We start from the raw sequence: 14,563 nt of genomic DNA, 5'->3' as shown, positions 1-14,563 counted from the left end.
GGTAAAGGGTGGAAGGCTCGGCCTCTCGCCTAGTGTTTTGTTCCACTCTTGCCGCGCTAGTTTCCGTCATATCGGTGTTATGTTCCCGGATTTTGCGTTCCTCACGCGGTTGGGTTATAATGGGAACCCCTTGATATTTCGCCTTGATTAAAGCTTGACCAGCAATGCCCAACCTTGGTTTTACCATTCGCCACCTAGCCTTTTCTTTCCCTTGGGTTCTGCAGACTCAAGGGTCATCTTATTTACACCCCCGGGCCAGTGCTCCTCTGAGTGTTGGTCCACCTGTCAGCTGCCGGTGGCCACCAGGGGCAACCCTGGGTTGGCCTACCCGTACCTAAGACAATCTGAGTGTGCCCTGAGAAAGAGATATGTGCAGCTCCTATCGGATTTGTCGGCACATTCGGGCGGTGTTGCTGGTCTTGTTTTAACCTGTCGAAATGTCTTGAGTTACCGAGATATCGAGTCTGATCGGAACGTCTTGGGATAAGGTCTATTCCTTTGTTGACCGTGAGAGCTTGTCATGGGCTAAGTTGGGACCCCCCTGCAGGGATTGAACTTTCGAAAGCCGTGCCCGCGGTTATGGGCAGATGGGAATTTGTTAATGTCCGGTTGTAGATAACTTGAACCCTAATTAATTAAAATGAATCAATTGAGTGTGTTGCCGTGATGGCCTCTTCTCAGCGGAGTCCGGGAAGTGGACACGGTGTTGGAGTAATGTTTGCGCAGGTTGCCTTCTAGCTTCTCGCTCGCGCTTTGCCTCCTCTTCTCGCTCTCTTTTGCGAATAAGATAGCCACCATATATGCTAGTCGCTTGTTGCAGCTCCACACATAATTGCCTTACCCTTCCTACAAGCTTAAATAGTCTTGATCGCGAGGGTGCGAGATTGCTGAGTCCCTGTGGCTCACAGATACTATAACTCCAGATGCAGGTCCAGGTGATTCCGCTCCAGGTGACGAGTACGAGCTCAAGAGGGAGTTCAACGAGGACTCTCGGTGTTACTACGTGTCTTTTCCTGATGATCAGTAGTGGTGCCTAGTTGGGGTTTGATTCAGGGCCTTGTCGCATGTTGGGTTTTCTTCTATTTTGGCGCCGTAGTCGGGCCATGAGTGTTTGTATGATGGATGTTATTTATGTACTCTGATGTGACGTGGCGAGTGTAAGCCAACTATGTATCTCCCCTTTTATTATATTACATGGGATGTTGTGATGATTTCCTAACTTGCGACATTGCTTTCAATGCGGTTATGTCTCTAAGTCGTGCCTCGACACGTGGGAGCTATAGCCGCATCGAGGGCGTTACACAAGGTACTAGCATCATCATAAGCATCATTCATAGTAGAAGTAGCATCATCAATAACTTGCGACATATTAGAATTAATAGCATGTGGAGGTGTTGCAAGTTTACTCATAACAGAAGGTGAATCTAAAGCGGAACTGGATGGCAGTTCCTTACCGCCCCCCCCCCCCCCCTCGTCCTTGAGGGATAAATCTTAGTCTTTGGATCCTTCAGATTTTTCATAGTGATAATATAATAATAATCCCAAGTGACTCAACAAGTATAGGGGAGCACAACAGTTTTCGAGGATAGAGTATTCAACCCAAATTTATAGATTCGGCACAAGGGGAGCCAAAGAATATTTGAAGGTATTAGCAGCTGAGTTGTCAATTCAACCACACCTGGAGATTAATTATCTGCAGCAAGTAATCAGTAGCACAATAATATGATAGTTTTGATAGTAGTGACAGCAGCAATGGTAACAGTAATAGTGATAGCAGTTTTGTAGCAAGTGTAACAGTGATGATGGCAGTAGTAACTTAGCAGAAACAATATAAGATAAATTCGTAGGCATTGGATCGGTGACTTGTTGGATGATATTCATCATGTGACAGTTATAACCTAGGGCGATACGGCACTAGCTCCAGTTCATCGATATAATGTAGGCATGTATTCTGTAAATAGTCATACGTGCTTTATTAAAAGAACTTGCATGACATCTTTTGTCCTACCCTCCCATGGCAGCGGGGTCCATATTGGAAACTAAGGGATATTAAGGCCTCCTTTTAATAGAGAACCGGAACAAAGCATTAACACATAGTGAATACATGAACTCCTCAAACTACGGTCATCACCGAGAGTGGGCCCGGTTGTTGTCACTCCGGGGTTGTCGAATCATAACACGTAGTAGGTGACTATAACTTGCAAGATCAGATCTAAAACATGGATATAATGATGAATTCATAAACGGTTCAGATCTGAAATCATGGCACCCGGGCCCAAAGTGACAAGCATTAAGAATGGCAAAGTCATAGCAACATCAATCTGAGAACATAGTGGATACTATGGATCGGGCCCTAACAAAACTAACTCGATTACATGATGAATCTCATCCAACTCCTCACCGACCAGCGAGCCTACGAAGGAATTACTCACTCCCAGTGGGGAGCATCATGGAATTGGCGATGGATATGGGTTGGTGATGATGAAGAACGAAGATCCCCCTCTCCGGAGCCCAAACGGACTCTAGATCTGCCCTCCCGAGGAAGAACAGGGCTTGGCGGCGGCTCCGTCTCGTGGATCGCGATAATTCTTTCTCCCTAATTTTTTCTGGAAATATGTGATTTTATAGTATCAGGGGGGTCGTCGGCGGGGCCACCAGGTGGGTACAACCCACCTGGGCGCGGCAGGAGAGAGGGCGCGCCCTGGTGGGTTGTGCCCAACCAGGGGCCCCTCTCTGGTGGGTATTGGCTCCAAAAATTCTTATTATTGGTATAAAAAATCCTCGCAATGTTTCATTCCATTCTGAGAACTTTTATTTCTGCACAAAACAACACCATGGTAGTTCTGTTGAAAACAACATCAGTCCGGGGTTGGTTTCATTCAAATCATGCAAATTAGAGTCCAAAACAAGAGGAAAAGCGTGAGAAAAAGTAGATACATTGAAGATGTATCATGTATTTACAAGAAAGTGAGTGACAGCACTACATCCTTTCTAATAAGTATATGTGAATGACATATTGTTGATCGGAAATGATGTAGAATTTTCTGGAAATCATAAAGGAGTGTTTGAAAGGAATTTTTCAAAAGAAGGACCTTAGTGAAGCTGCTTACATATTGGGCATCAAGGTCTATAGAGATAGATCAAGACGCTTGATAAGACTTTCGATGAGTACATACCTTGATAAGTTTTTGAAGGGGATCAAAATGGATCAGTCAAAGAAGGAGTTCTTGCCTGGGTTGTAAGGTATGAAGTTGAGTAAGACTCAAAACCCGACCACGGTAAAAGATAGAGAGAGAATGAAAGTCATTCCCTATGCCTCAGCCATAGGTTCTATAAAGTATGCCATACTGTATACCAGACCTATTGTGTACCTTGCCATGAGTTTGGCAAGGGGATATTATAGTGATCCAAGAGTAGATCACTGGACAACGGTCAAAATTATCCTTAGGTACCTAAAGAGGACTAAGGAAATATTTCTCAGTTATGGAGGTGATAAAGAGTTCGTCATAAAGAGTTACGTCGATGCAAGCTTTGACACCGATTTGGATGACTTTGAGTCTTGATCTGGATGCATATTGAAAGTGGGAGCAATTAGCTAGAGTAGCTCCATCCAGAGCATTGTAGACATAGAAATTTGCAAAATACATACGGATCTGAATGTGTCAGACCTGTTGACTAAACTTCTCTCACAAGCAAAACATGATCACACCTTAGTACTCTTTGGGTGTTAATCACATAGCGATGTGCACTAGATTATTGACTTTAGTAAACCCTTTGGGTGTTGGTCATATGGCGATGTGAAATGTGGGTGTTAATCACATCAAGATGTGAACTATTGGTGTTAAATCCCATGGCGATGTGAACTAGATTATTGACTCTAGTGCAAATGAGAGACTGAAGGAAATATGCCCTAGAGGCAATAATAAAGTTGTTATTTATATTTCCTTATATCATGATAAATGTTTATTATTCATTCTAGAATTGTATTAATCGGAAACTTAGTACATGTGTGAATACATAGACAAAACAGAGTGTCCCTAGTATGCCTCTACTTGACTAGCTCGTTAATCAAAGATGGTTAAGTTTCCTGACCATAGACATGTGTTGTCATTTGATGAATGGGATCGCATCATTAGAGAATGATGTGATGGACAAGACCCGTCCGTTAGCTTAGCATTATGATCATTTAGTTTTATTGCTATTGCTTTCTTCATGACTTATACATATTCCTCTGACTATGAGATTGTGCAACTCCCGAATACCGGAGGAACACCTTGTGTGCTATCAAACTTCACAACGTAACTGGGTGATTATAAAGATGCTCTACAGGTGTCTCCAAAGGTGTTTTTTGAGTTGGCATAGATCGAGATTAGGATTTGTCACTCCGAGTATCAAAGAGGTATCTCTGGGCCCTCTCGATAATGCACATCACTATAAGCCTTGCAAGAAATGTGACTAATGAGTTAGTTGCGGGATGATGCATTACGGAACGAGTAAAGAGACTTGGAGGTAACGATATTGAACTAGGTATGATGATACTGATGATCGAATCTCGGGTAAGTAACATACCGATGACAAAGGGAATAACGTATGTTGTTATGCGGTTTGACCGATAAAGATCTTCATAGAATATGTAGGAGACAATATGAGCATCCAGGTTCCACTACTGGTTATTGACCATAGATGTGTCTCGGTCATGTCTACATAGTTCTCGAACCCATAGGGTCCGCACGCTTAACGTTCGATGACGATTTGTATTATGAGTTATGTGTTTTGGTGACCGAAGTTTGTTCGGAGTCCAGGATAAGATCATGGACATGACGAGGAGTCTCGGAATGGTCGAGAGGTAAAGATTCATATATTGGAAGGTTATATTCGGACATCGGAATGGTTTCGGGTGATTCGGGTATTTTTCCAGAGTACCGAAGGGTTACCGGAACCCTCCGGGGGAATAATGGGCCTTAGTGGGCCTTAAGGGAGAGAGAGGGAAGCCCACGGGGGGTGGCCACGCGCCCTCCTCCTAGGGAATCCGAATAGGACAAAGAGGAGGGGGCGGCGCCCCCCTTCCCTTTCCCTCTCCCTCTCCTTCCTATTCCCTCCGGTGGAGAAAGGAAAAGGGGGGCGAATCCTACTTGGACTAGGAGTCCAAGTAGGACTCCCCCCATGGCGCGCCCCTCCTGGCCGGCCGGCCTCTCTCCCCCCTCCTTTATATATGTGGGCAGGGGGCACCCCAAAGGCACAGCAAGAAATCTCTTAGCCGTGTGCGGTGCCCCCTCCACAGTTTACTCCTCCGATCATAGCGTCGTAGTGCTTAGGCGAAGCCCTGCACGGATCACATCACCATCACCGTCACCACGCCTTCGTGCTGTCGGAACTCTCCCTCGGCCCTCTACTGGATCAAGGGCTCGAGGGACGTCATCGAGCTGAACGTGTGCTGAACACGGAGGTGTCGTACATTCGGTACTTGGATCGGTTGGATCGTGAAGACGTTTGACTACATCAACCGCGTTAACGTAACGCTTCCGCTTTCGGTCTACGAGGGTACGTGGACACACTCTCCCCCTCCCGTTGCTATGCATCTCCTAGATAGATCTTGCGTGATTGTAGGAAATTTTTGAAATTACATGCTACGTTCCCCAACACAGGGAGGTGAACGGAGACGCGGGAGAAGTGGCGGGGAGCTCTGCTGGATGGCCGGAGGTGACGGAGATGCAGATTTCCGGCAGGGGAGTGGTGTGGTGGCCGAGGTAGTGTAGCGACGGCAAGAGAGAATGAAGGAAGGAGACAAAATGGGAAGGATGAAGTCGCAGGGTCCAGGAAGGGTTTTGGGTGAGCCTGGGTGTCAGATTCGTATGTTTCGCGTGTTCGGAATCCCGCAAACCTCCTGCAATTTTGTCTCTATTTTGCGGGAGAAATCGCGTCCGGACCGCCCCGCGGACCGATACAGGGCCGCATTGGATGGCTCCTGCGGTCCGGACAGCGCGGTCCAGACGGTTGCGGGAGGTTTATGGGTCCGCCTTGGAGATGCCCTTATGTACTTAATCACTCATATCTTGAAAAAAATATTTATTAGTATTTTTTAACAGATTAATTACTACAATATGCCCATGTTATGAAAAGTTTGACTCATTTCTCCTCCCCCTTCCATCTTGGATTCTTGACTCCACCACTGGTTGCAAGCTTGCATCATTTCTAAACTTGATCGCAATAGCAACATGCCAACATCTCTTTTCAAAATAAGAAGCTAGGCATTAGTTATTTAGTGTTTTGGGTTCAAACGAAGACGAAAGCTGGTTGTGTGCACCATGGAACCATATATCCGAAATTAGGCATGGATCATTCACGTCTTACCATGTACGTATTGTCACGAGATGAGCCCACTCTTGCTAATTCACAAAAATATATGTGAAATTTACTCTTAATTTTATGAATAAGTCCAGACACTCACAGAAAAAAAAGTCCAGCCATACTGCCGCTCCTCGTGCTCTATTATCCACGCCATATGGATTGCCTGATCTGACATCACCAGTGGCATGGCGAAGTTGACCCCACAAGTTTTTCGTCATCCTTTGTGTCTCGGCTATTCCAAAGTCTGCCACCACCGGCTTGGAGTCCTGGCGCCGCTGCTGGACTTCACAACCTCTGGCCAGGCTCGGGCCTCACTTTTCCACCTGAATCCTAGTCTGAAAAATGAAATGAGTGTATTTGACAAAAAGAAGAGAACAAAATACTTTATTGTTTTATCTTCAAAATAAATATATTTAATACTAAATACTTTATTGTTTTGACCAAGTTTTTAAAATAAACTATCAATATTTAAAATACTAGTAGATGACTAAAAAATGCAGACGTGTACTTCATGCTGAATCCTTTGTGTTGTGAATGTTGATATTCTTTTTCTTTAAACGTGGACAAAAATGTAAACGTATACTTCATGCTGAATCTTTTGTGTTGTGAATGTTGATATTCTTTTTCTTTAAACGTGGTCAAACATAGAATCATTTGATTCTTAGAAAAATGAAATATGCACTAAATTTCGGTGCGGAAGAAGTGGTTTTATTAGGTGGCTGAGCCAAGCATGGGCTTGGCGTTTTGAGATCAACATTTTGCAAAGTGCGGCCCGAAACCCGCCCGGGCTGGTCCGCGCTGGATCCGGCTTGCCTGCTCCCTCTCCATGCTCCCATCCGTGCTCTCACTTCATCCTACGGCTGTTTTTTTCTCTTTTTTCTTTCTAATCTAATCATCTTTCCTCTGATTTTAAGGGGTGGGGCCGGGCCTTATTTTGTTCCAATCAAATCATGCCACGTATGGGGGAACACGGATGAGTGCACGCGGGAGAAGCAGGCAAGTCTCGTCCGTCCGCGCTATGGCCAGCTGGTTTGCTCGTGCCGTCACCCGTCACCAGCCACCCGCAAGAGAGAGACAGCCAAGGGAGACCGCGCGTCCGGTACGAGGAGCTGCTAGCTAGGGCCAGGTGACACGCAGCGAACGGATCAAAGTTGACGGTTTGTCTTGTCTGACTACTACTACTACTCCACTCCAGTACGCAGGCAGGTCTCGCCTTGCCGGCACGAATGTGTTGATTCTCTTCTCCAGAGGCGCAGATCAAAGTTGAACTTACGCAGCACTAGCCCGTTCAAAGAGTTACGGCACTGACCAACTCTTTCGTTCGTCATCTTGCATGCATGCATGCCATCCTTGAACCAGTCACCATCGCCATGCCTATATATGGACGCACGTACACAGCTCACCGCAAACCACCACAACGATCGAGCAAGCAAGCCATCGATCCCACCGCCTCCACAGGAGGGTACGCACCACTCTCACAAGCACAAGCACACACGAACCTCCTACCACCATGGTGACCTTCACGGCGCGCCGGGGCGAGCCGGAGCTGGTGCGCCCGGCGAGGCCGACGCCGACCGAGACCAAGGCGCTCTCCGACCTCGACGACCAGTGGACGCTGCGGTTCTACGAGTCCATCGTCGGCTTCTTCCGTGCCCCGCCGGGCGAGGCGCCCAGGCTGGGCAAGGTGGCCAGGGGCATCAAGGCGGCCGTGGCGGCGGCGCTGGTGTACTACTACCCTATGGCCGGCCGCCTGCGGAAGCTCCCCGGCGGGAATAGGCTGGCGGTGGACTGCACCGGGGAAGGAGTGGCCTTCGTGGAGGCCTCCGCGGACGTGCGGCTCGAGGACCTCGGCCAGCCGCTGGTGCCGCCGTACCCGTGCGTCGAGGAGTTCCTCGGAGACTGCGGTGACACCAGGGATGTACTTGGCAAGCCTTTGCTCTTCCTGCAGGTAATATCATGTTTCTTGATTAGTTGTAGTATTTCATTATGTGGCTTATGGTTGGTGGTGGGATGTTGATTTTCTACATACTATGTATGATGGTTTGAACACTTTATCAATATCAAAATTCTTCTAATTTTTCCGGGATAAATATCAATATTCTAGCAAAATAAAAAAATAAAAGGAGAAAAGAGGGTTGCATCACATAATGAAATTGTTAGCGTCTAACTTTCATGGAAAAAAAGAGCTGTTATATTAGTAAAGTTTTGTCCATCAAATGTTAGCAAATTCCATTCGTCGGTTTTATGTTTTCATAGTAAAATGAATTAAAATCGAAAATTATTTAATGTACTTCAAATATTCATTCTAGTTATATTATTACTTATCACTAGTCTAAATTAAGTTTATGTTGACGCTTGAATACGATGTCACCAGATACAACTGAGAGAAGTGTATTAATATGATTATCAAAAAAGTGTATTAATATAGAAAGGGAAGGTGAGTGACCCATACCCATGTGCACGTGATCATATTAGTTATTTTCATTGCTCGTTTGAATTCCATATATTACAACCTCACCGTATATACATAATGTGTTATGCAGGTGACACAACTAAAATGTGGAGGATTTGTTATTGGGCTTCACATGTGTCATTGCATTGCTGATGGTTTTGGTATTCTTCAATTTATCAAAACTATAGCCGATTTTGGATGCGGTGAACTTATCCCAACCACTTTGCCCGTGTGGAAAAGAGATATCTTCACAGCACGCATGCCACCATCCATTGCACATGTTTACCCGGCATATAAACCATTTCTTCATGGGTTAGAGTGCACGGGAGATGACGTGATGCTATCAACTCCGCCAAAATGCATGGAAGTGCAATATTTATTCTTTGGGCCAAATGAGATAGATATTTTGAGAAGCCATGTCCCAGAACACCTCTCTAAATCTACTACAACATTTGAGTTGATTACGGTTGTCATGTGGCGGTGCCGCACATTGGCACTGGGCTATGAATCTACTCAAAAAGTTCGTGTCATGTTTACACTAAATACACGTGGGAGAAGCATTAATGGTGAAAGCGCTGTCCCACGTGGTTACTATGGAAATGCACATTTCTCTCCTATGGTCGAGGTCACCGTCGAGGAGTTGGCTACAAAGCCGCTCGGACATATACTTGAGCTCATGCGCAAAGTCAAGTTGGACACCACAAAGGATCGCATGAAGTCAATGGTGGATTTGATGGCATTATGGCGAGAGCGGTCACCTTTCGGTATGGATAGAACATATGAGGTCAGTGACACAAAGTGGGTTGGAGGCAATGCACTGCAATTTGGGAAAGCTGAGCTGGTTGCTGCTGGCACACCGCATGCTGGAGATTTCACTTCAAAACTGATAAGCTATCATACCAAGTGTAAGAATAAAGATGGTGAAGACTCAACCGTGGTATCAATCCTACTGCCAAAACCAGCAATGGATAAGTTCACAAAGGAGATGGCATTTTGGCTGAAGAAGTAAAATGGAAATAACATAACAAGTCCACTTTGTTGTATGTATATGTTATTTCCTTCATTTAGTATTACGGTCTAAACACCAACCATAGTTGATTATGTGCTACCATGAAAGTCATGGTGTACTTGTTTCAATGCTTGTATCCTCACTTATGTTTTCCCCAATTTATTAAGCAAATATAAAGAATAATTCCTCCCTTTGAAATGCATATTGAGGATTCACATGCCCTCCTTTTTGTGAGTCAAGTAACCGCATTCATGTGATGGGAACTTGTAAAGATTATTACTTTTTTGAATGTGGAAAACTGATGATCCATATGTACTACACCTACACCAACGAATTGCGAGTTCGAACTTGCTTGTATTATGCGTTTCCACAAAAAGGGGAGTCAAGGTGCTGGTCACTCCTTTCCTTTCTATGTGCTTCATGAGAGGTTCATCTGTTTTTGGTCCAACAAACTACCGATCAAGCATCAATATGGACTTACAAAATTAAATGTCTACGTAGCTTTGCCTCAGTCAACAATACCAAATGAATGAATGTTGAGTGTATTTGTACTGATCAAACATCAATATATATAGACTTATAAAACGAAATTGTGATCGATTTTCTTCGTGGTCTTTCAGAGTAAGTTTGCCTTGGTCAACATTGCCAAACGGACTATGATCCTCCTCCTCACACACCTCCCTTTTTAGAGCATCTCCAATAGACGCGCCAAATAAAGCACGCGCCGAAAAAGATGCCAATATAGCGCGCGCGATCAAAACCAGCGCTCCAGCAGAAGCTATAAAATAGAGCACGCACAAAAATGAAGCTGCAAATTTAGCGCATGCGGGTTGCGGGGCTGCAAATTTGGGGCGCCGGCTTGTGCGCGCGGGCTGCTGCATGTGGGGCCACCGGATTGGGCGCCGTGTTTTTGTGCGTCTGGTAAACCTCCGGCATGCAAAAACACTATTTCAGCGCTGCAAAACTTTTTTAGCGTGCGTGTATTGGAGATGCTCTTAAGTACTGTGATGGGCCGATGGTAGGCGACCAAGAATTTGAGACAACCAAGCATTTGCAAAGACACAAAAGCCATGTTCCAAAATGCAGGAGCTACATGTTCCACAGGTGAAGAGAGTACTCCCACAAAAAATGACATAAAGGAGACCACGAAATTGAAAAGAACACCAGATGTAGCACAAACCCACAGCAGGCAGGCTTCAACAACACATCGCGCGAACCAATTTGAACATGACTCGCTCGATCGAGACACCAAGATCAGTTTCCGGGTTTATTTTATGTTGCGCACGTAGGACGTTGGTCGATCAGTTCTGCAGCAGCAGGAGCTTGTCGTCGTTGTCCTTGGGCTTGGCGAGCGTCTGCCTGGAGCGCACGCGCGCCTGCAGCCGCGCCATGGCCTGCATGCAGTGCACCGCCACCTCCGCCTGCCGCCGCACGTACGCGCCCCGCGCCACCGCCTGCAGCCTCACCAGGCTCCTCAGCGCCTTGAACGCCCGCCGCGCCTGCAAAACCAAAACGCAGTTTAGATTTAGACGTGCAAATCAATCAAGCGTGGAAGTAACGATCTGGCATGGCGGCCAGCATGGTGAGCACGCGCGCACCAGGTGGGCGCGGAAGTAGGCCTGGATGGTCACCGCGGCGACGTCCTCCCGAGAGAAGCCCTCCCGGCACAGCAGCGCGTACTCCTCGTTAGAGCAGACCGACTCGTCCTCCTTCGCCGGCGCCGGCTCCACGGCCTGCGCGAGCGGCGCCGCCCTGTGGATCGCCTTGGCGACGTCGCCGTTGGCGCGCGGGTTGGTGCTGCTCTCGCGGACGGCGCCGGAGTCCGCGCGGCGCGTCTGCGCCACCGCCTTGCTGGCGGAGCTGAGCCAGCTGCGCCGCGCGGTGCCTGACTTGGACTTTGCGTTGCCGGCCTGCGCGGGCGCGGCGGTGGTCACGCAGCACACGCGCTGTGTCCGCCCGATCGGCGTCGAAGGGGTCCGCGGCGTCCGCGCGGGAGGAGGAGCCAGCGCCGCTCCAGCCGACGCAGCAGCTACCACGGGAGTCCTCGCAGGAGGAGGAGGAGGAGCAACCAGCGGCGCTCCAGTCGACGCAGCAGCTGCCACGGGAGTCCTCACAGGAGGAGGAGCAACTTGCGGCACTGCAGCCGACGCAGCAGCTGACACGGGAGTCTTCACCGGAGGAACAGCCAGCGCCGCTCCAGCCGATGCCACGGGAGTCCTCGCGGGAGCAGCCGGCGCCACCTCTCGCGCTGGAGCAGCGGGTGCCGCGGGCGCCGGCGCTGGAGCCGCAGGGAATCGGCGGACCTGCTGCGCCCGGCGAGGGGTGCGGGAGCGGACGCCGCAGAGGCGCCTGGCGGAGGGCGTCTTGGGGGTGCGCGGCGTGCGGACGGCGTCCCCGGTGCCGCAGCAGCTGGTGAGCGGCGTGCGCACGCTGCTGTTATCCGTGTCGACGGGGGCGAGAGCGCTGCCCCCGGAAGCTCGGTGGTGGGGGCCGATGCAGCATATGCACGCCGCGCTGCTGCGGCGGCGGGCGTCGCCGGAGGGCTTCGACGGCATGATGCAGCACATCGCCCGCGTCCTCGACATCGCAAAGTCGTCGCTGGCGTACCTGGTCGAATGTGGTGCGAGTGCTACGACTTGTGGGAATGGCCGGCAAGGCGGTATAAATGGGCCGGGAGCCGGCCGGAGAGGAGGGAGACGACCGAGGCGATGTGCGCGCCTCTACGGACGTGGGTGTCTGTCGGCGTCGGCGTGGCGGCTTTGTTTAGGGTTAGCGCGTGAGATCGGGGACAGCTTTGTGAGGCGACGACGAGAACGTGGCGGGATGGATGGATGAGCCATGGAAATGTGAACCCAGTTTTTGAAAAGAAAAGAAAGAAAGCAATGTGGTCAACAGAGGCGAAAAAACCCGGTTGTGGCCCGGAGCAAGTCCAGGACTGTTACTGGGCCAGCAAAATATCGCGAGGGCTATGGGCCTGTTTGGTTGCTACAAAATACTATGTGCATGAGAAAATTCGGTAAAAAAATGGGAAAACGTTTATAATCATCCGACTTATCTCTCTCTCTTTTAAGCCTCCTTCTCTATGCGCCACGTGTGTGCGTCAGGCTGCGGCTGCCCACCGCTTCGCCCCAACCTTATCTTATCTCTAACGCAGCTCCTCCACTCGTTTCTTCTTCTTTCTTCCTTTTACGTCCCATCGCCAAGAGATTAGCCATGGCGAGCAGCCGAGCACCACCACAACAGCTAGGAAAACGGAAGAGTTAGACGCCGGCCGTCGGCACCAACAACCGGAGCTCCTCCGTTGCATCGCTGGAGGTGGCATAGAACACATGGAGGGGAGCCATGGTAAGGACCACCACAACAACGGGGAACCGGGAGGTGATGCCGGTGATACAAATGGCGCTCGTCGATGAACGCCGGTGCTGCAATGCACCAACTCGTCCATGGCCGCCGGTATGCCACACAACAACTTGTCCACGGCCATCATGGTGCGTTACAACCTCGTCCGTGATGCAATGCAACCTCGTGTGCCGTTGCAGTACTCGAGCGCCGGCGGCGGAGCTGCAATGGAGCGCTCGACGCCGGCGGCGGAGCTACAATGGAGCTGCTCGGCTCAGGCGGCGGATCTCCAATGGAGCGCTCGGCGTAGGCGGCGGAGCTCCAATGGAGCGCTCGACGCCGGCGGCAGAGCTGCAATGGAGCCGCTCGGCGCAGGCGGCGGAGCTGCAATGGAGCCGCTCGGCGTAGGTGGCGGAGCTTCAATGGAGCGCTCGACGCCGGCGACGGAGCTGCAATGGAGCAGCTCGGCGCAGGTGGCGGAGCTGCAATGAAGCTGCAAGTCGCCGGCTACGGAGCTGCAATGGAGCGCTCGTCGATGCCTCCCCCCTGCTCCGACGCACCACTCCCGCGACTGGTCCCGGTGCTGCAGCGCTGCGCTTGTGAGTGGCTCAGTGCAGCGTCGTTGGCGGCTCTTGGGGGCAGCCCGTTGCAGTGAAGCGCTGCTGCCATGCCTAGAGTCTATGGTGTTGCCACGACCGGCGGCGGTAATGTGTTTGCAAGGTGAGGAACGAGCTGGGCAGAGCCTGATGCTGCGAGCGAGCGCGGCATGGCGGCTGCGACTGCGAGCTAGATCAGGGCCGCTCGCTGGAGCTCACCGCGTCTATCTCAGGAATCGCGTGTGCGTGGGGATTTTTTTGAATTGGCTGCGACGCGAGGAAGACGAGGCCACGCGCGGCGTTCTATTGTGTGAGAGCGACGCAGTCTAGGTTGACTAATCCAACGTATCGAGGGATTTGATCGGACGGTTGGGGACCCGACTGATTTCCCGAGGAAATAAGTCGGATGATTCCTAGCAGCCGCAAAAAAAATGTGCATGAGAAAAGGTGCCGCCTGGTCTAAGCCTGAGCTGGGTTTCATTTCGGTGAAATGGAGCAGGGGCAGACCCCCTTTTCCTCTAAAAACTAAGCATGAGTTGGTGATAATTTTTGCCTGACCGGGCAAGTTATTTTTTTATTCATTTTAAATACATGTGGGCATTTCAAATAGACGTCGAAATTTTCTGTATACAGCTTGAACATTTTTTCAGGTACACGTTGAAAAATAAATACACATTGAACATTTTTCTAAATACATGTTGAACATTTATCAAATGCACATTGAACATTATTAACTTTTAAAACATTTATATTACATTGTATATGTTTTATTTGAAATTACACAAACATTTATCTGACTTGTCTGAACTAATGTTTAAA

General features: G+C 49.1%; 3 protein-coding genes across 3 annotated transcripts; 2 read left to right on the top strand and 1 right to left on the bottom strand.

Annotated features, from left to right (window-relative positions):
- The first annotated feature begins 7,758 nt into the window (after positions 1-7,758).
- LOC123108320 (acyl transferase 1) lies at positions 7,759-10,124 on the top strand. The gene is made up of 2 exons (XM_044530137.1): positions 7,759-8,296; positions 8,892-10,124. The coding sequence occupies exons 1-2, from the start codon at positions 7,859-7,861 to the stop codon at positions 9,807-9,809; spliced, it is 1,356 nt and encodes a 451-aa protein (XP_044386072.1). The 5' UTR covers positions 7,759-7,858; the 3' UTR covers positions 9,810-10,124.
- Positions 10,125-10,880: 756 nt separating this feature from the next.
- Positions 10,881-12,867, bottom strand: LOC123105842 (translation initiation factor IF-2). Its single transcript, XM_044528001.1, has 2 exons — positions 11,408-12,867; positions 10,881-11,308 (listed from the first exon to the last, which is right to left on the bottom strand). The coding sequence occupies exons 1-2, from the start codon at positions 12,392-12,394 to the stop codon at positions 11,111-11,113; spliced, it is 1,185 nt and encodes a 394-aa protein (XP_044383936.1). The 5' UTR covers positions 12,395-12,867; the 3' UTR covers positions 10,881-11,110.
- Positions 12,868-12,986: 119 nt separating this feature from the next.
- LOC123105843 (uncharacterized) lies at positions 12,987-14,353 on the top strand. The gene is made up of 2 exons (XM_044528002.1): positions 12,987-13,262; positions 13,349-14,353. Exons 1-2 carry the CDS (start codon positions 13,152-13,154, stop codon positions 13,637-13,639), a joined length of 402 nt encoding a protein of 133 aa, XP_044383937.1. The 5' UTR covers positions 12,987-13,151; the 3' UTR covers positions 13,640-14,353.
- Positions 14,354-14,563: the final 210 nt, after the last annotated feature.

The sequence above is a fragment of the Triticum aestivum genome, chromosome 5A (genome assembly GCF_018294505.1).
Source record: "Triticum aestivum cultivar Chinese Spring chromosome 5A, IWGSC CS RefSeq v2.1, whole genome shotgun sequence".
Taxonomy (NCBI): Eukaryota; Viridiplantae; Streptophyta; class Magnoliopsida; order Poales; family Poaceae; genus Triticum; species Triticum aestivum.
The sequence above is the reverse complement of the archived record's forward strand: the minus strand, read 5'-3'. Positions and strand labels throughout refer to the sequence as shown.